Source organism: Panthera tigris, chromosome D4, assembly GCF_018350195.1.
Source record: "Panthera tigris isolate Pti1 chromosome D4, P.tigris_Pti1_mat1.1, whole genome shotgun sequence".
Lineage (NCBI taxonomy): Eukaryota > Metazoa > Chordata > Mammalia > Carnivora > Felidae > Panthera > Panthera tigris.
The window spans coordinates 54,984,402-55,004,467 of NC_056672.1; the positions used below are offsets into that span (position 1 = coordinate 54,984,402).

General features: G+C 48.3%; 1 protein-coding gene and 1 long non-coding RNA gene across 9 annotated transcripts in view; both read right to left on the reverse strand.

The window, feature by feature from the left end:
• The window catches only part of B4GALT1 (beta-1,4-galactosyltransferase 1), a 69,040-nt gene extending 60,721 nt beyond the window's left edge, over positions 1–8,319 (reverse strand). For 5 of the 7 annotated variants that reach the window (XR_006210788.1, XR_006210785.1, XR_006210786.1 and 2 more), the window contains exon 1: positions 7,712–8,310. Coding sequence is in view for 3 of the 7 variants with exons in the window: in XM_007076610.2 (XP_007076672.2) it covers positions 7,712–8,129 (418 nt within the window). In the remaining 4 variants the exon portion in view is untranslated. Of the gene's footprint in view, positions 1–7,711 lie in introns of all 7 variants that reach the window. The other 2 variants (XM_042965098.1, XM_042965099.1) reach the window with 2 other exon arrangements.
• Positions 8,320–8,706: 387 nt separating this feature from the next.
• The window catches only part of LOC102949764, a 50,376-nt gene continuing 39,016 nt past the window's right edge, over positions 8,707–20,066 (reverse strand). For both annotated transcript variants that reach the window (XR_444161.3, XR_006210472.1), the window contains 2 exons: positions 9,415–9,571; positions 8,707–8,785 (listed from right to left, as the gene is read on the reverse strand). This is a non-coding gene — a long non-coding RNA (uncharacterized LOC102949764). The remainder of the gene's footprint in view (positions 8,786–9,414; positions 9,572–20,066) is intronic.

Below are 20,066 nucleotides of genomic sequence, written 5' to 3' on the forward strand. Positions count from 1 at the left end.
GCCACATTCAGCAGTAGACCCCTGCCCTTCCCAACGAGGGAGACTGTTCAAACACATTGGGAGAGACAGAGATGCTAAAGATCAGTGTTGGAAGAGAGGCCCCTCATTTTGACTCTGGACCTAGCCCAGATCACCCATCTGGTTCCCTGCACCTCCTTGGTGCCCTGAGGGCCCTCATGCTTCCTCTGTCTGACTACACAGTTTTTCCCAGGTCTGTCCACCACGGAGTAAGGACCAGCCTTTGTTTATGTCTGTCTCCCATGCCTAACGTAATGTAGTTACCAATAAAGGCTCGCTGCATGAGCAAACCAGTCTTCATTTACTCTCTTTCTTAGGGCCCTTCCTGACTTGACATGAATACCCAGGTCTACCCATTCTCAGCCAGGCAGGCTTCCTTTAGTGCTCATCTGAATGCCAGAAGCCACCTAACACCTCAACACCAAGTCACCAAGCTCCTATAATGCAAATACCAGTTTCCCAGTGTCCACCCTCCACTTGGGGAGGCCTTTCCTGTTTTTTCAAGCGGGCAGTGGTGGTGTCCTGAAACAACCAACACCACTCTGCCATTTCAGGATGTCAAAGGCAAAAGGATATTATGCAAAACAGAAAGAAATGTTTAAAGAAAATTTTAAAAGCACTTTTAGAAATGTACCCTGTCAGGGGGCCAGGCAATTATTGCACCCCCCCCCCCCCCGCCAGGGACCCTCCCCACAACCTCCAGACCCATGTGGTGGGGCAGGAAGGAACCTGACCTCATACCATACTGGTCATGCTGGTTGGACATGACCCCGCCTCTTCCCTCAGCACAGCCTCCCCCTGAATCCCCAGGCTCTGTGCCAAATAACCCCTGGCAGATTCCCAAATCCAAAGTGTCCCTCGGAAGAGGAGAATGTAGATGCAGTGAGGGCAATCAAAGTGGAATAACTTCAAAGTGGAATGACACCTTGGGAAGAGACTGGCATACTGGCCTGAGACTGGATTGCTGAAACCACCTGAACAAGTTCCAACTGAGCGCCAGGCTTTACTGGTCTCTGAAGCTTCTCTCAAAAGCAATTCCTGGAAACTTGCAGGTTCTCACTTTGTGGTCCCTCCCCAGATCTCAGAACTGCCTGGAGGTGGGAGAGCTGTGTTGTTTGTTTCAGAGTTCGATTTGCTGGCTTGTTCCCACAAGCTCTGTGGAAACAGTCACAAGTCAGTCATGTCAACTGCACTGGGTTAGCTAGCTGGTGTTTCCACGGCCTCAGTGCCACAGTCCACATAAGCCTAGCCCAGGGACCTGGCTGCTAAGGAGACAAATGGAGAAGTTACTGAGAAAGCAGACTCCTGGGGCATCACCCCCACCGCTTCTGTTGACAACAGATTTCTGCTCAGTCTGATCCCAAGAGTCTGTCCTGCAGCTTGGCCCTTTGCCCCTGCCCCAGGCACTTCCTGCACCTAGTTTCCTTTTTAATCAGAATTCTAGACACATCCCTCATTCAGCAATAAATGATATTCCTCTGCCAGCGCTAAGCAAACCTGTAATTCTCAATGGGTCTATCTTTTTTAGTAAGAATGGTTTTAAAACATAGCCCTTCTCAGAAAGCATTCACCCTTTTTCCCCCCTTTTTAGAAAATCCTACTATTGAAAAAATCCAAAAAGTGTAGTGCTTTATGTCCAAGCCTCAGAGGGCCACCAAGAAAAACAAAAACTACATGTGTGTGTTCAACAACAACTAAATGATGAAAGAAAGTTATAGCATATTCAGCTGACAGAATGACACAGCTTTTGTGGTTTTTAAAGTTGTAGGACTGAGCTCGTAAGAAAGAATCTTAAGTGACAAATGCTGGACACCAGGCTATCTATATCTAAACATACCAATCTATGTGTTCATCTGTAAAGACAGTAACTATACTCTTATCATATGTATGAGAAAAAAGACTAACAGAAGATGTGCCTACATGTCTCCTCTAGGTAATAGGAATACAAGTGTGCTTTTCTCCCTCTTTTAACTTTTCAAGTTATTTTCAATAAGCCTGCATTACTTTTTGCAAAGAAGACGAAGAGATCGTGCGCTCCTCAAAAAAATACAGAGAAAAGCAAAGACCCACAGCCCTAGACTGCTGTGTTCCAGGGAGGCGAATCCTTCCCTCTCTCTGGGCTTTGCGAGGGGCTTTAGAGAGTGGCAGGGGGAAAGGGAAGCAGCTACAGAACACACCCAGACCAGACATTAAAATCACTGCCAAAGAATTTAGCAACAGCCAATTATGTATCTCCTGGCCTTCATTTGTGTAGGGAAGGGGCGGGCTGAGGCCAGGCTGGAAAGTGGAACCTGAAACACTGAGCGTGTGACTCAGCCCTTCTGCCTTCTAAGGACGAATCCCTTTAGGCCACGTCCACCCAGAACCAGCTCCCAACCAGACCCTGACCCCTGATCCTAAGCCACCACGACCTTCGAACCTGGAGGTTCTGACCTTTACAACAGGATCTGCAATCTCTCCCTGAGCTCGTGACCTGTGTAGGCCCAGTTAAACACAGTGACCCCCCATAACTGGGGCCTTTACAATCATGGCCACAGTCCGGCTCCCAGGAACCCTCACAATCCCATGCCTTGTCAAATCCCCCAGGAGTCAGGGTCTGGCTGGCTGACCTCACTGGCCAGACCACCCTGGGCAGTGCCAGAGCCAAGTGTAAAATGGCCACAGTGCCAGGCCTCAAGGGATTTAAACCACAAAGGCAGACCACTTGTCCTCAAACAAATGGATTGCCCTTAAATGGGTAAGAATAACTGGAATCTCCAGGTAGATATGGATTCAAGCAGAATTCCAGTCTCTGCTTCTTGTCGGGAGCAGGCAGGGAACACTGAATAGTGAAGACGGCACAGGAGGCACTGGGTCTACGAGCAGGGGAGAAATCACCAGGTTTGAGTTGGCCACAGAACAACTGGGCCCCTTTCATACACACCCAGAGCCCAGTTAAGCCCAAAGGGGATGAGCCTCCCCGACCTGCCCCCAAAGCCTGGAAGATCCCCAGGGTGAAGTCTATGGAAAGGCGGGGACTGCCTGAGCATGAACTGTCCCATTGTTCCCAACCCATAAATTAGTCTAGTCTCAGCCTAGAAATCCCTATCCTGCTGCTACCCTAAGACCATATGGTTGCTGTTGTATCATTACAGTCATTATAAAGCAGCAAGGCACAGATTACTCAGCCAAGCTAATTTGAGGCTACAGAAATTAGAGGAACTTTTCAACATTTTCAAAACCAGGACTGAAGAACTCTGATATCAACTCTGGGTTTCTGAATAAGAGAAAGAAAGAAGGAAGGAAGGAAGAAAAGGAGGGATGGATAGGAGGGAGGGAGGGAGAGAGAGAGAGAGAGAGAGAGAGAGAGACTATAACACACACACACACACACACACACACACACACACACACACACACACACAATTTAGTTTCTCTAAATGACATCAGCAAAATTTAATTATGCCTCCTCTGCTTGGACTATGAGTTCCTAAAGAAGAGGCATTTTGTCATCTTCCTCTTTGCGGCACTAGTACCCAGCAAAGATCAGGCACATTGTTGGAAGTGAATAAAGTTACCAGATGCTTTAGCCATTGAGGACGTCCATGCAAGCTACTACATAAGACCTTTCAGGTGGACACGGACATACCTAGAAAGAGAGGGTCCTCCCAAATTCCAGATGTTAGCCTGCTCTGAGCCCCTGCACTAGGTATCTATAGGGCAATAACCTCAAGGAAGAGCACTATGCTGGGAAGCAGAATACCTGAGTTCCAGCCCCAGCTGGCCACTCCTGGCTGTGTGGCCTGAGACGACACCCTTGCCCTCTAGCACAATGAGGGATGGGGCCAGAGAACTAGACAGTCCCATCCTGGGATGCTGTAGGTCCAAGATGCTCCGGTTGAAATCCAATCCCACATTTGGCTCTTGCTCCCCATGCCCCAAGGAACTTCCATGCTTGCTCAGAGTCTGGGACAGATTGCCACAGTCAGGAATCACTTCAGCCACCATCAGGCTGAATGGAAGAAAGTGAGCCCAACAGTCATAGAGGGCATTTCATAATCTCGAACTGTCAGACAAGAAGGTGTATCTGTCAATTTGTCAGTAAATTATTTTCCCCAGGAAAAACAACAGGAAAAAACTGTTTTAAAGTACTAGTTACCTAATCTGACAAAGCTTAAAGATCTAGACACAGGAGAGGCTCCCCATGCCTCCCCCAACCCTGAGGATGAGGCTCCAAGACTCATCTCCAAAGGGGAGAGAGAGCCCTTTCCCAAGCCAAGGCCAGAACAGATGTCCTCAAAGTACATTCTGTACTGGGCAGCCTGCTCATGTCCACATGTGTGCATATGGGAGGAGGACAGCACGCTGGTGGAAAAACACCTGAGAGCTGAGAGCCCAGCAGAGACTCAGAAAGTGCTTTGTCTTCCCAAGGGTGCAAGCCATGGTAGCGGCTTGGCTGACAGCCCCCACAAAAGCTGGGGAAACTGGTTCATGGATAAGTGTTCTCCCAGGGCCCTGGCTATCTACAGTAGCTGTTTGTTGGCCCAGGGGCCCACAACTCTCTGGTGCCCACCTCTAGATCAGAGTCCTCGTCTGAACAAATGAAGAGAATTTCTTCACAGCACAAAGGGCAGGGGAAGTCTCTGGGTTTAAGCAGTCCTTTACTCACCCCCCACACCCCATACACCCTTGACAAGACTGTACCAGATGTACCAGGCTCCAACTGAGCCCCCAGGTCAGCCTGGCCTTCTCTAACCAGTCCAACCTAAAGTATTGCCCACTCCCACCCAGCCCCTCTCTGGGCTGACAGTGCCAGTGCCAGTACAAGTCAAGTCACACTGAGCTGCCACCAAATCTGAGCAGAGATGAATATCCCAGGAAAAGGAAAAGGCAAGACCACTCCTCTTCCCAGGTTGACTACATCTCAGGCAAACACCCAGGCAGCCAGGAAAGGGCGCCACATGACCGTGTTCAGTGGATTAGATGCTGCTCAGCCAGAGGGCCAAGAGGACAGTGCCTGCAGTTCTGAACTGTCTGAGAGAACTCCCTGGGGAACTTGTAAGAGTCCTCAGGAAAGGCCTACCTCCCCCCTGCAGTCCCTACTCCTGAAGGCCTCACACTAGCCCATGGGGGACCCTGAAGTAGGGCTTACAATGGCTCTAAACTCTACAATCTGCCTTATGTCACACAGATAGTGTAGACAGGATTCAAACCCAAGTCTCTCTGAAGTCTGTCTCAAGGCTCTGACAACCCACGACAGATCAAACAGTCACTCATCAAGCCCAGTCTGATGCCTGGCTCCTCTGGGAAAGAGCATGCCCATTACCCTCCATGTTCCAGACAGGAGCTTATCATAGCGTATGGCCCAGACCCCTGGACAACAGAAAGTAAAGCCAAGTCATGGAAAGAAACTGCAAGTAGTGAAAAGGCCGCAGTTCTAAACCCCACGGATGCTTTCTCCCATCAACCTCAAAACCACCCACAAGGGCTTTGGTTGACACCTGCCCAGATGAACAGATGGGCTCAACTCCCCTGACCCACACACTCCGAGAGACCTTCAGCTTCCTCAAGGCCCCCTCCCAGCCAGGAGCCCTCACTCCAAGAGCTGCACCCAACCACTCAAACCTAAGGGCTCAATTAAAATGAAGAAAAACCCTCTGTCTTCACTTTGTGGGACCTCCGTAGCAGCTGCCCAAACATCATAGTCCCATATGTGTCACGCTAAGGCAGCCAAGCTAGAGAAGGCCCAGGGCCTCTCTCCTCACCCTCCAAATGTTATCTCTCAGGAAGTCCCTTCAAACCACCAATTCAAAGTTCAGCTCAGAAATACCAGTAACTGGTCACCAATCACTAGCAACACCATTAGAAAACAAAACAAAGCAGAGATACAGCACCACGGGCTCTCCAGCTTCATCAAGAAGACCTTATACCTCAAACGCCAATCTAATGAACATTGGAGTACTGTAATTTGCTAGTTTCTTTTTTTCTGAATAAATGTCTAGGCAAACAAAACCAAAAAAGACAAAACCTGGCCTCTCTGGGTTCTGAGGATTTCTTCTCTCTCCTCCCCCTTCTCTCTGCTGTTCAGAGCCTTCTATCTCCACGGGAGTCTGAGAAAATGGAACTTCAAGTCCCAAGTCCTATTTGCGTGTACTTAATGTACGCAATCTCATTTATGTTCTAAAAATAACCCTGTGAGTTAATCACCAACAACCTCATTTTACATATAAGAAAGAGATTCTGAGAAACTCTCTAAGATATGTGAGGCCAGACACTTAGCAGTGGGGCAAATATTCAACTTTATTTTATAGAACTAGTCTCCTTCCCAGAGGGAAGTCCAATTGAGTCCAAAGGGACTCAATTTTCTGTTTACAAAAAAAAAAAAAAAAAAATCCCCTTACTTCCACAATTCATGTCTGACCAATTCCAAGAGCTTCCCCCCAAACTTGATACGAAAATACTGAAGTTATTATTGGAGAAATTGAGCAAGAACATGTAGGAGGCCTTCTCTGCCAGGGCTTTGCGGGAAGGTGACAGAGTTCCTTTTGGCAGGATGCCTGCCCTGCTGCCAGGGCCCCTCACTCAGAGCAACAAATAAACCCTGGCATTAAGAATGAGCAGCCACCTGTATGATAATCTTGGGAACAACCTGTGGCTGCCTTGGGCCTGACTGCCTGTGGATTACAGACCAAGGAAAGGTTCCCCCCCCTCACCCCCCACTGCCTCCAACAGGCACGGGCTCAGACTCCTCCTGATGTGAGGAATGCAAACCCACCCACTCAAACTCCCAGTATATGCTGAAACACAGGCTGGTGGCCACATTTCCAATTATCTGGGCAAGATACCTGAGACTCTGAGCTGCTTCCTGGAAGGGACAATTCAGTGTGAACTGGTTTATAGTTTAGCCCTCCAGCCCCTATGGTACACACACTGTACTCCTACAAACACCCTCAGCCCTGGACAGTGCTAGTTCACTTAGGTTTTGGGAACCTACAGGGGCAGGAAGCAGGGTAGGAAGGCCCCAGGGCAGGGATCTACACAAAGGAGGAACTTAACATAATAGCAACAATTTACTAAGGGTTTACCTTCATTAATGTAAACCCTTGTTTATATTGTCTCATGTAGCCTTCCAAAACAAACCTGACTTAGGTACCATTTATCTTCCCCATTTAACAGACCAGAAACCAGAGGTTAAAGAGCAAGTCACTCGTCCAAATGCTAAGGAAAAGTTAACCCACACTCAGAGGAGAGTATTTCTATGGGAAGACAACGTATGTGAGCTGGATGTGAACTGGGAGGGCAACTTCCTTCCCCACTGGAGGCCTCAACATCAGTTTCCTAAACTGGAGTGGGTTACTCTGAGCTGCCTCTTGGTCCTTACCAGACTTGGCAGGGCGAAGGCTGCTCCATGCCCAAAGCAAACTCAAACTCCAAAACTTCTTGAGGCACGGGCCAGAGCAGGGAAGTCTCCAAGGCCTTCTCTGCTTCTGGGAACAGAGGGGCCTGCAGCTTCCTTGTACCACCCCCGCCCCAGCCTTCTACGTAAATCCAAAAAAACTCGCCTCCCACCCTCTCCCTACATCCAGCCTGGAACCTCTGTTTGGGACTAGGGACTCCGATCCGGAACTGGAGGGCTGAATATCCTGGAAGAGGGCATGGGCGAACGTCCAGGGGACCCTGTCGGGGAAATTCGGGAAAGTCCCCGAGTCCTTACCGAGCAGCGGGGACTCCTCAGGGCATGCGAGCAGCGACAGCACTGTGGTAGAGGGCACTGGGGCCGAAGTCAAGTTGCTTGCGGGGCCGGGGCCGGGGTGAGAGTCCGCGTCTGGGCTGGAGTCGCGACCCGAGCGCAGCTCGGAGGAAGCGTCCAAAAGCGGCAGCGGCGGGGCCCCTCGGGGTCGGAGCTCCGCGGAAGGCTGCTCGATGGCGGCGGCGCCGTTTGAGCCGCCCTGCAGCGGTGTAGGGACTCCCACCAGCTGAGGCAGGCGGTTCAAGTCGCGGCCGGCCAGGTAGTAGACGAGGGTGACGCCAAGATGCAGCGCGCAGACCGCCACGAGCAGGCGGCAGGCCCGCTGCAGGGACGCGCCCGGCATCGCCGCGCTGCCGCCCAGGAGCGGCTCCCGAAACCTCATCTTCCCGCCGCCGCTTTAAGAGGCGGGTGGGCTACCGCGGGGGGGAGGGGGGCGGCCCGCCCGCGGGCCGCCGGCCAGGCGCTGCCCGACCACGGCTCTTGGGGGAGGGGCTGGAGGGGAGGCAGGGGAGCGCGGCTCCGGGTGGCAGGCGGCGGAACGCCGAGACTCCGACCAGCGCGGCCGCCCAGCGACTAGAAGTGCGCCCGAGGCGCGGGCGGGGGCGGGGGCGGGGGCGGGGCCGTCGGTTGGAGCGGGGTTTTCGGGACTGGAACGGGGGGGGCGGGGCCTCTGGGGCGGAGCCGCGGTGCGCGGGCGGGGACTCGGGAGGCGGGGCGCTGCAGGGGGCGGGGCCGTCTCCAAGCTAGGCTGGCTGCCCCGGGGCGCGGCGCTGAGCGGTCGGGTTCCCACACCGCCCTCCTCCCGAGCCCTTGCCCTGTGGCTTCGGTTGCTACCCAGCCGCGCCGCCGCCTCCTCCTCCTCCTCTTACTCACCGCTCCTCCTCCTCCTGGCTGCCCTCCAGAGGCGCCACCACTTCCTCCGGTGCTGAAGGGCTGGGGTACGGGCCTGGGCCTACACGCGGTGGCGCAGAGAGACGCTGGTTGCTGATTTGATGGGTGGGGGGACGCGGCGGCGTTCCGGCCCGGGGCTCGGTAGGCCTGGTGGGTTCGGAAGAGGGACGGAAAAGAGTTGTCCAAGAAACGGGCTTCGACGCCGGGCGGGAGGTGGAACAGCTGAGGAGGGATTCTCTGGGACGTTCGGTACCCCTCCCTTGGCGGGGCTAGGCCCTTCTACCAATGTAAGGGCCCAGCAAGGAGTCGCGCCTCACCCTCGCCCCGTGGAGGAGACAGTGCACAAGTCTCCGCTTGTCTGGCTAACTCACCTGCAGCCCAGCCTAGGGCAGAGGCCCACCCAGCTTGGTTTTGGGTGCGTGGAGTGCCTCCTCTACGTGCATCCTGCCCCGAGAGGATGTGTGCTTTGAGTAGGAGAGTGGCAAGAAGCCTCAGTAACTCCCATGCTGGCAAACAGATCAGCCAGCTTTGTTTATATAGTCTGTGTGAACCCAGACACAATCCCATGAAGTAGGAATTGCCCCCATTTTACAGATAAAGAGTTAAAGGCTTGGATGTGAGGGCTATCTGGCTGCGACATCTGTCACCCCATTGATCGCCAGGGTTGATTCGGCTGATCTGGCTGGCTAGGAGGGTGTCCCCTTCCTCCCTCTCTGCTCCAGGTGCATCCCCCCGGAAGCTGTGGTCTTGGTCGAAAAGGACAACCTTCCCACTACCTTCCCGGATAGAGGATCGGCCTTCCATCAAGGGTATAGGAGTAGCTGCGCTCCTCTCCAAACAAGCTCTGGAGGTCCATTTGTAGGAGAATGTAGGGTGGTCAAGCTTCCAAAACTCCAGATACATTCAAATGAGGCACAGCACGTGGCAGTCTGTCTTTATTAAAAAAAAAAAAAAAAATTGCTCAGGATTAGGCCTTGGCTCGGAGAAAAAAAAAAAGTTAAAGGCTCAAGAAGGCTAAAAACTTGCTTAAGGGGACGTCCGGGTGGGTCAGTCGGTTAAGCATCTGACTTGATTTCAGCTCAGATCATGATCCCACGGTTTGTGAGATCCAACCCTGCTTCCTGGCTCTGCTGACAGCACAAAGCCTACTTGGGATTCTCTCTCTGGCCCTCCCCTGTGTGCATTCTCTCTCTCAAAATAAATAAACTTAAAAAAAACTTGCCTAAGATCCCACAGCTGGTGAGGGACAGAGTCAGAATTCTGTCTTCAAAACCTTTATACACCACACATTTAACCCTTGTTGATTTGCAGGTAAGGGCTGGAGGCTATCGGGGTGATAGGCCTAGGCACTGAAGTTGTGTGGTTCAAATTTGACTCAGAGGCCACTCCTCAGGCACACCTGATGCCTGAGTGAGCAGGGACACCTGACCCCTGAGAAAGACCCATGAGAGTGCTATTATTTATGTGGATAGAGAGGGTGACAGCTCTGGCAGCCAACTCTAAAGTGGAGGGAATGATAGCAAGAGCTAGCATAGATTGAGAGTTTACTATATGCCAGTCAAACACAAGCCTAACTGCTTTATATGCATTGTCTCAATCCTAACAACACTTTGAAGTAGGTACTTGTTCCTGTCTCCATTTCACAGCTGAGAAAACTGAGGCTCAGGAGTTCACTCTTGGTTGTGATTATACAGGATACTTTCTTCACTTGCCTTTCTGGACACCAGGCTTTCCTGATCTTCCTCACTTCACTGGTCACTCCTCTGTCTCCCTTGTGGGCTTCTCCTCCTCTTCCCCCATTGTTGAAGGCCCCAGGCCACTATCTATGATGCTCTTTTCGGTCAGTACTGAATCCCTAGGAGTGATTTATAACATCTGTATGCTAATAACCACAAAATTTCTGTCTTCCCCAGCTGTTGAAAGCCTCAGAACATGGCACATGATACTCTTTTCTGTCTACACACTCCCTAGGAGTAATTTATAATAATTGTTTGCTGATGACTGCAACATTTCTATCTCCAGCCTAGATCTTCAGACTGATTTTCAAGTGCCTCAAACCAGTATCTCAAACTCAATACATCCTGCCCTCAATAACCTACTTCTTATACTCCACTCTCATTCTTATCTACCTCAGGGAATGGCACCATTGCTCATCCAGTTCCTCAAGCCCAAAACCTAAAATGTATCCTTGATGTGCCTCTCTTATGCTCAAACGCCATTTCCAATCCCTTGGCAAGTTTTGTCAGTGCTACCTTTAAATCATCAGAATTAACCACTTATTAATTCTGTTGCAACTATCTTGGACCAAGCCACCATCATGTTGGCCTGGGTTATATGGTAGCCTCCTAATTGGTCACCCTGCTTTCACCTTCTCCGTGCCCCCCTCCACAGTCTGTTCTCCAAACAGCATTTAGGAAGATCTTGGTAAGCATCAATCAGGTCATGCCATTTTTCAGAATGAAATCCAAATATGTAGGAGCCCTATCTAATTGGTTCCTAGCTCTCCTCCCCACCCACATCTATCACTCCCTTCCTGCTCTACCTGCTTTAGCCACACTAACCTAATTGCTGTTCTCTTATTTTGCTTATTTCTTCCTGCCTCAGGGCCTTTATACTTTCTATTCACTTAGTCTTAAATAGTCTTCCCCCATATTTCATTCAGATTTCTCAAATGTCACCTTAAGAAAGAGGTCTTTTTAGACTACCCTATAATAGTTCCAAATATACTTATCCTGCATGATTTTTTTCAGAGCATGTATCACTACCCAGCACTATATATTTATTTATTGTTGTCTGTCTCCCTTATTAGACGATGGGCTCCATGAATGCAGGAACTTTTCATTTGCTACTGTATCCTCAGCTCCTGGAACTGAATTGGCACTTAGCTGACACTTAGTAAATATTTGTTAACATACCTAATAAATGAGGGGTACCTAAGTGGCTCAGTCAGTTAAGCATCCGACTCTTGATTTCAGCTCAGGTCATGATCTCACGGTTCATGAGTTCAAACCCTGTGTTCGGGCTCCACGCTGACAGCGCAGAGCCTGCTTGGGATTGTCTGTCTCCCTGTCTCTCTGCCCCTCCCCGGCATGTGCACGCGTGCTCTCTCTCGCTCTCTCTCTCTCAAAAATAATTAATTTAAAAAAACTGTTAAATGAATGCTTATGATCATCTTGATTATGTGGGAAGGGGAGAAGAACTATTGTTAAGTTATTTTATTTATTTGTTTGTTTGTTGCTAAATTATTTGAAACACGTAAGTTAAGAGCTGTTCACCAGGGAGCTGCTGAAGGTGAAGCTGACCCCAACAGCCTATGCCTAGAGGAAAATGCCTGACCAATGAGTGAGGAGGGTTATAACAGACCCCATCTGAAAAATGAGAAGGGAAAATGAAGATATGTCTTCCTTGTGTCCAGATGATGGGCAGGAGACAGGACTGAGGGGAGGTTAGGGGGTCACAGAACTATCCCAGGACCCTCTCTGTGGCCAGGAAGCAAGGAAACTGCTGTCTATTCCTTGGGAGCATGCAGAGCCCACAAGGTTCCCACCAGCTTTATCAGCACCCCCACCCCCATCTAGAGGTGCCTAGAATGGGTAAATTTTTTGCTTCAGAAAGGTCCAGAGACCAGAAACCTTCAGAACAATACTGTCCGGCTGTCCAAACATGAACTGGTATTGCAGACAGACCCAAGACAACTTTCTCCAGCCCTTTCCACTTTCACCTTTGTCAGGTTGAAAACTAATCCCATCAGAGGAGATACCGGAAGAGGAAGTTGCAGTGCTGACTGGCCAAAAACTGGAATCTGGGTTTTGTAGTTTGCCTGTTGGATGTTGATCTGCCCAGAATTACCCACCTCCCCACTTCTCCCCGCAGGCTGCCTTCACCTGGTTAGTGGCATTTCCTGTACCCTTTCACAGCACCCTTATCTGCACCTGTCAGTTTACATTTCTCTTTTACCTTAGTAGATCAGAAGGACATAGAATAGTGCCTGGCACACAGTAGACAGTTGTTTCAGTTATCTAGATCTGCATAAGATATTGCCCCAAAACTTAGTGTCTTCAAACTAACCATTTCTGTCTCACAGTTGTTCTGCTTCACATGGTGTCATCTGGGGCACTGGCAGAGTCAAAAGTCCCCAAATTATTTCACTCACACTGGCAGTTTGTGTAGCCTAGAGGCTGACTGAGAATGATTGTGGGTCAGGGGCCTTGGCTCTTCTCCATTTGGACCTCTCCATAAAGGCCTCTCACATGGCTGCTCGGGTTTCCTCACAAAGTGAAAGGTACATTCTAAGAAGGAGCATTTCAAGACAAGGTAAGAAGATGTAGACCCCTTAAGGCCCAGCCTTAAGCATCACTTCTGTGGATATTTTATGTAAAACAACTTACTGAGCAGTCCAGATTGAAGGGGAGTAGATGTCTCCTCTTCTGGGTGGGTGGACAAGTAAAGAATCGGCAGCCATCTTTTTTTTTTTTTTTTTTTAATGTTTTATTTATTTTTGAGAAAGAGAGAGATACAGAGCTCGAGCAGGGGAGGGGCAGAGAGTGGGAGACACAGAATCCGAAGCAGGCTCCAGGCTCTGAACTGTCAACACAGAGCCCAATGTAGGGCTCAAACTCACGGACCACGAGACCATGACCGGAGCCAAAGCCAGACGCTTAACCCAATTAGGCACCCCGGCAGCTACCTATTTTTTAATCCACTGTAGTTTTCCCAGTGGCCACAAATTATTTAGGAAAAATTTGAGCATGAAAATAAATATTGATAGAAACAGTTCACAGCCAATTGAACAAAATAAGAAACCATGTGTTCATACTGAATAAATAAAGAAATGAACATTTGATGAGTAACAAGATATTTACATAATTTCAAAGTACCTCCTCCACAATATGCTTACAATTTCAATGGAAAACATTAGAAAAATCCAAATTTTAAAACATTCTTGAAAATAACTATCTTGACCTCTTAAAAAAAATGTCAAGTTCATGATAGTAAATGAAAAACTGGGGAACTTTTCCCCCACTGAAGGAGACTAAAGAGACATGATGACCAAATGCAACACTGTGATTCTGAAGTGGATCCTTCTGCTATAAAATATTTTGAGGATGACCAGTGAAACTTGAATGCAGACTAAGGATAAGGATAGTATTGTATCGATGTTAATTTCCTAATTTTGATGGTTGCATTGTGGTTATGTTCGAAATATGCATATAATATTTATGGGGTGGGGTGCCTGGGTGGCTAAATCCGTTAAGCGTCTGACTTTGGCTCAGGTCATGATCATAGTTCATGAGTTTGAGCCATACACTGGGCTCTCTGCTGTCAGCTCAGAGCCCACTTTGGATCCTCTGGCTCCCTCTCTCCCTCCTCTTTCTCTGTCTCTCTCTCTCTCTCTCTCTCTCTCAAAAATAAATAAACATTAAAAAAAATTATAAAAACGAAAGAGAGAAAGAAGGAAATAGGGGCACCTGGATGGCTCATCGGTTAAATGTCCAACTCTTAATTTTTTTTCCAACTCTTAATTTCAGCTCAAGTTATGATCTCACGATTTGTAAAATAGAGCCCTGTGTCAGCCTCTACAGGTTCTGCGGGCTCAGTGTGGAGTCTGCTTGGGATTCTCTCTCTCCCTCTCTCTCTCTGCCCCTCCCCCACTTGTTCTCTCTCTCTCTCTCTCTCTCTCTCTCTCTCTCTCACCCCCCAAAATAAATAAATAAACATAAGAAACAAAGAAACAAAGAAAGAAAGGAAGGAAGGAAGGAGGAAGGAAGGAAGGAAGGAAGGAAGGAAGGAAGGAAGGAAGAAAAGAAGGAAGGAAGGAAGAATAGGCATTGGTCCTTAGGAAATCTGAGATCCAATCATGCATGTCACCAATTCCCCCTTCTCCAGAGTCAGGGAATGTGATACCTATCATTTCCATACTTTGTTCTTCATACTTTGTGGTTGATTTCCTTCCCTGTCCTGATCATTTTTTGACCAGGTCCAGTCTGCCTATTTCCTTCATAAAAGACTAGCGCTCAGGACTGGTTGTGGCGTTCTAGCTGGGGTCCAAGTGACAGAACAGAGAAGGATAATCAGTTGCCTTCATAGTTTCAAGTATCAGATTTTCATCGATGCCTTCTAACACAACATTCACTTTTTGATGTCCATGTTAAACTAAGAGACAGGGCTGAAGACAGAATCCTAGAAGACTGGAAACACCCTACAAGTTGACTTGGATCCTTTAAATACAGTCACTGTGCCAACCAGGGTTTTTGACTGCAAAACAGTAATTACACCACTGCTCTGCCATGGCCACCGCTGCCAGCAAATACTCAGCACCACCACTTCAAGACTGCTCAAGCTGCTGCTGCTATTGCCATGAACACTTCCCACACTATCCTTGCCTCTTAGCATCATCCCCTAAGAAGTCAAAGTCCTTGGTCCAATTCACACACTTGAGTCCTAGCTGCCAGGAAGTAAAAAGGAGAATCTTCTTTCTGCTTCCATGGTGGAAGCCAGGGAACTACAACCCTCCAATATTATATTATTATTAGAAAATTATTCCAGGGCGCCTGGGTGGCTCAGTCAGTTAAGCATCTGGCTTCGGCTCAGGTCATGGTATATGATATATGGGTTCAAGCCCAGCATCGGGCTCTCTGCTATCAGCCAAGAGCCCACTTGGGATCCTCTGTCTCCCTCTCTCTCTCTGCCCTCTCCCATTTGTGCATGCTCGCGCTCTCTCTCCCTCTCTCAGAAATAAGTAAACATTTTAAAAAATATTAAAAAAAGAAAATTATTCCAAAATAAGGGATTGTACGCTGAGTGGACAAATAAAATGACAAAGATTCACTCCAGTCATTCAGCAGGTTACTCTTCCTCTTGATGGTACTATCATTCAACCCATTTTTCTCATTTTACCTACAAGAATATCATGGCAGAGATTGTTAAAGTCCCTGCTGAAGATCCGATTTGCCAACAGACAATCAGTTACAGCTCTGTGATCTATCAGTTCAGGGACCCGTCATAAAAGGAAATTTGATTGTCCTTGCCTTGACTTGTTCTGGGAGATCTCTACTTCCCTTATATCTTTAAAAACCAATTTTGGGGGCGCCTGGGTGGCTCAGTTGGTTAAGCATCCAACTTCAGCTCGGGTCATGATCTCATGGTTTGTGAGTTCCAGCCCCGCGTCGGGCTCTGTGCTGACAGCTCAGAGCCTATAGCCTGCTTCGGATTCTGTGTCTTCTCTCACTGCCCCTCCCCCACTTGTGCTCTGTTTCTGTCTCTCAAAAATAAATGTAAAAAAAATTTTTTTTAATTAAAAAAATCAATTTTTGGGTAAAAGTATAGTTTGCAGAATCAACTTGTTCTCTTTGTAATGGACAGGTGTTAATTTTGTTTACTCTTTATTCATTCATCCTTATGGTAAGAGGAGGTCCATTCTTACTGTGTGGTTGGGGTAGCCTAACCTCAAAACTCAGATACCATATAATTAATTGGGATAGGGCTCCTCGGTGGACTCATATTGGCCAATCAGAGCACTGTTTACCTCTGGCCACAGTAATTGGCTCAATTGACACATGATCCAAGGAGGCCAAGAAGCAAAGAACCCATCTTCCCTCAGGACTTCTAATTGAGAAATATGGAGAAACACTGAGAAAAAAATCTCTTCCGTTCCTCTGGGGTGACCAGCTTGGAGTTGCCAAGGGTATTATATTAGTTTTCTAAGATTCTATAACAAATTGCCGAACGTTCAGTGGCTTAAAACCAAAGAGCTTCATTCTCTCACAGCTATGGAAGCTAGAAATCTGAAATTAGGAGGCTAGTAGAGCCATCCTCCTTCTGAAATCTCTAGGAAAGAATCTTTCCTTGCCTCTTCTTGCTCCCGGTGGCTCCCAGCAACCACAGTGTTCATTGGCTTTTAGCTGCATCACTCCAATCTGCCTCCATGTTCACATGGCCTTCTCTGTGTGTATGTTTCTCTCCTGTCAGTGTGTCCTCTCCTCTTCTTACTAGGACACCAATCACTGGAAATAGGGCCCACTCTAATCCAGTATGACCTCATCTTGACTTAACTAATTGCATCTGCAAAGACCTATTTCCAAACAAGATTTATTCTGAGGGGAGACATGAATTTCAAGGGTTCCCTATTTAACCCCCTACAGCTGTCAAGTGGAAAGAGCCTGCCTGAGAATTAAGCCAACATGGAGTCATGGGGTATGTGTCCTAGTATGGCCGTATCTGGCCCTGTACTGATCAATTATATGAATTGGCGAATCTCCCCTTCTTTGCCTTAAGTCATCTTGAAGTGACAGAAAGAAACTGACTACCACCCCTACTTTTGTAAAATTAGAAAGTCATTTGCACATGACCCATGTTCCAAACTTCTCCCATCCTCCAAAAATCTCTGACAGGGATTGTGCAATCCCACTTGGAGGTGGAATGGATTTACCTCATGTACTTCATTTGGCCAGGAAACAAATTTATGTTGAGCAGCTAGACGATTTCTTATAATGCATCCCACCATTATTCCTTGCTTTTAATTTTTATTATGGAAAATTTCAAAAATACACAAAAGTGGGGAGAATAGTATAATGAGCCTCAATGTTTCTATCACCCCATGTTTGCTTCATCTACACCTCCAACTTCCCTCCACCTCCTGCAGGATTACTTCAAAACTCAGATACTATATAAGTAATTTATCCTCTTCAACCACTATTCTAAGTTTTAAATCCCCTCATTACTGTATTCGAAGACTTTTGTGCCTTGCAAGACTAAACAAGGCACTTTGGACATAGCGTCCACCAGAGTCTGCTGAATGGAGTCCCTGCCCTCAGAATTTCCAATCTATTAGGAGAGATAAGACAAGAAGCCCCTCCAGTACTTATCAAACGTTAGTGTAAACCATCTGGGGAGATGTTAAAATGCAGAAGCTACTCAAATATTTGTGAGGGGGTGGGAAATATGTGGTAGGGGGTGGGGAATTCTGCAGTTCTAATAAAGACCACAATGCTGCTGGTCTGTCAAAGGAGAAAAGACAGGGTACTGTATAAGGTAGAGGTGACAGGTCACCAGGCTTAAGAACTGTCTTTTGAATAGTTTACCACAGTTACTCAAACTAATTTTTACAATATTTCAGAGTGAGAAGAACACTGAACCAAGCACTGAGGGATCCAGAGAGGAAATTTTATAAACTCTGGGAAGGGAAGGCACAGTTACCTGTCAGTTTCAGAAATCTATAGGATAGTTAGAGTGTGAAAGTGGCTAGCCAGGTCATGGTGACTCTTTTTTCAAAAAACTTTACCCTCCTGGGACTGGTCCTCCATATCCATTTTTGTACTGCTTGAACCCACCCACCAGCCACAGTTGATTGGACCAAGGGTGAGCATCTGACCCAAGCTGGGTCAATCAGAGGGTCTCTCCTGAGAATTTGGATTTGAGATTCAGGACAGTCAGTCAGACCCTAGATATGGCTGGAATTGAAATTATGTAAATATTCCACCTTCTGCCAATATACAGAGAAGCAAAGAAAACTGAGAGAATGAAACTGACCATAAAGAGGACCTAGAAATGAAGAGAGCACTACCTACCTTCCTTAGGCTTCTTGCCTGTTCTCATCCCTCCTGAGGCCTAATAGCATTTCTGTGCCCCAGAACCCAATCTCCCTATATTGAAATCTTCCAGATATTGCATGAGTGAGTTTTAGATCTCTGCAACCAAAGAGACTGACAAATAGACAAGGTCATATAACAAGTGAGGACAAAGCCAGAGAGGGAGAAGGGTTAAGAGCTGCTGGGTTTAGGAATGCAGGTCAGTGTGGGTTTACCAGACAACTGGGCAGACGAGAGGTCATTTCTGGCCAAAACGAAGTCTCAGGAACCAGAAAAGAAACTTCCTCCCTGCAGGCAGTAGGCTGGGCCCTGCCTCTGGCTTCCTTTGAGGCCACCAGGTTCATGTTGCCTGCCTGCCTGTCTGCTACTTCTCACCTGGGAATTTGCCCCAGCCTTCCTGATTGTGTTAGGACGGGCCCTACCAGAAGGCACCTTGTTTCCACTAAGCTCTAAGAGCTGTGGCGTTCCTGCTCTAGAGCCACCTGACAGTATCGTCTGCTCCTCCCAGGGATCTGGGGAGAGCTGCTGCCAGTTGGTTGTTATTCTGCCCGTCTTCCTCATCAGCAGGCCACTCTGTGAGTCTCCAGCCTGTGAGGTATGAGGAGTTTAGTCCACAGGTGGGCCCTGAAGTCTGTGGCAATGATCCAAGCCCAGCCCTTTTGTTGCAGTTGTATGGTCAACTTATTCCCGTTGGCCCAGGACTGTCCCATGTCCCAGGACCCCTCTCAGTTCTGGAAAAACTGGGAGAGTCCTCAATGGAAACATGCCTTAGCATTGTCCTTAGAAGGGCTCATCCCAGGTCTGGTGACTCCAGACCTCCAAACCCCAGCCTCCTCAGTGTCCCCACACAACTGGAATTTCTAAACTGCTTTCTGAAACCATTGCATCTTACACCTGTTGACCACACTGCAAATTAAAAGCACAGATACTCAAGCCTCCCATTCACTAATTGGCTGATCTTGGGTTAGTTATCTAAACTCTCAGTGCCTCACTGAAAAGTGGTACCAATAATACTACGCCTGCCTCATTGTGTTGTTGTGAAAAAAGTGAGAATAGTGCCTGACTGTATGAAAGCTGACAATTATTGTCATGCCCCTACCCTGATCTAGTCATTGCCTCCTCCCACTAAGGAGACCCTCACTCCCGGACACGCTTCACAGTCCCAGTGGCATGGCACAGACCCAGGCATAATGGGACGACCCAGGCTGCCTACAGAGGTGTCACCCAGTCCTCCTCTCCCTGGGCTCTGAGATTAAGCCTTGGAGCAGGGCCCGGTTTCTCTCATTTCCAGGCACAGTCCCTAAAGGGGAATGCTCATGGGGCCCATTAGAAGGACCTAACAGGGGCGCCTGGGTGGCTCAGTCAGTTGAATGTCCGACTTTGGCTCAGGTCACGATCTCGCGGTCCGTGAGTTCGAGCCCCGCGTCGGGCTCTGTGCTGACTGCTCAGAGCCTGGAGCCTGTTTCACATTCTGTGTCTCCCTCTCTCTCTGACCCTCCCCCATTTATGCTCGGTCTCTCTCTGTCTCAAAAATAAATAAACGTTAAAAAAAAAAAAAAAAAAAAAGAAGGACCTAACAGAAAGAGATCAGCAAAGGACTTCAATGGCTTGGCCAGCCCTCTTGTGTGGACAGAGGATCCCCCTGTCTCTGGTCCCCTGCCATTGTGGCCAGTCTAGTCCCTCAACCTGCTTTCTCAGCAGCCATGCTCTCACACCTGTCAGAAATGAGAAGTCCAGAAATAAGAGATTCTGGGCCAGGAGGGACACCTCCTAAAAACTCTGCAAACAGCTACAGAATGCCTTGAGGGCATTGTGTGTGTGTGTACGGTGGGAGAAGTATA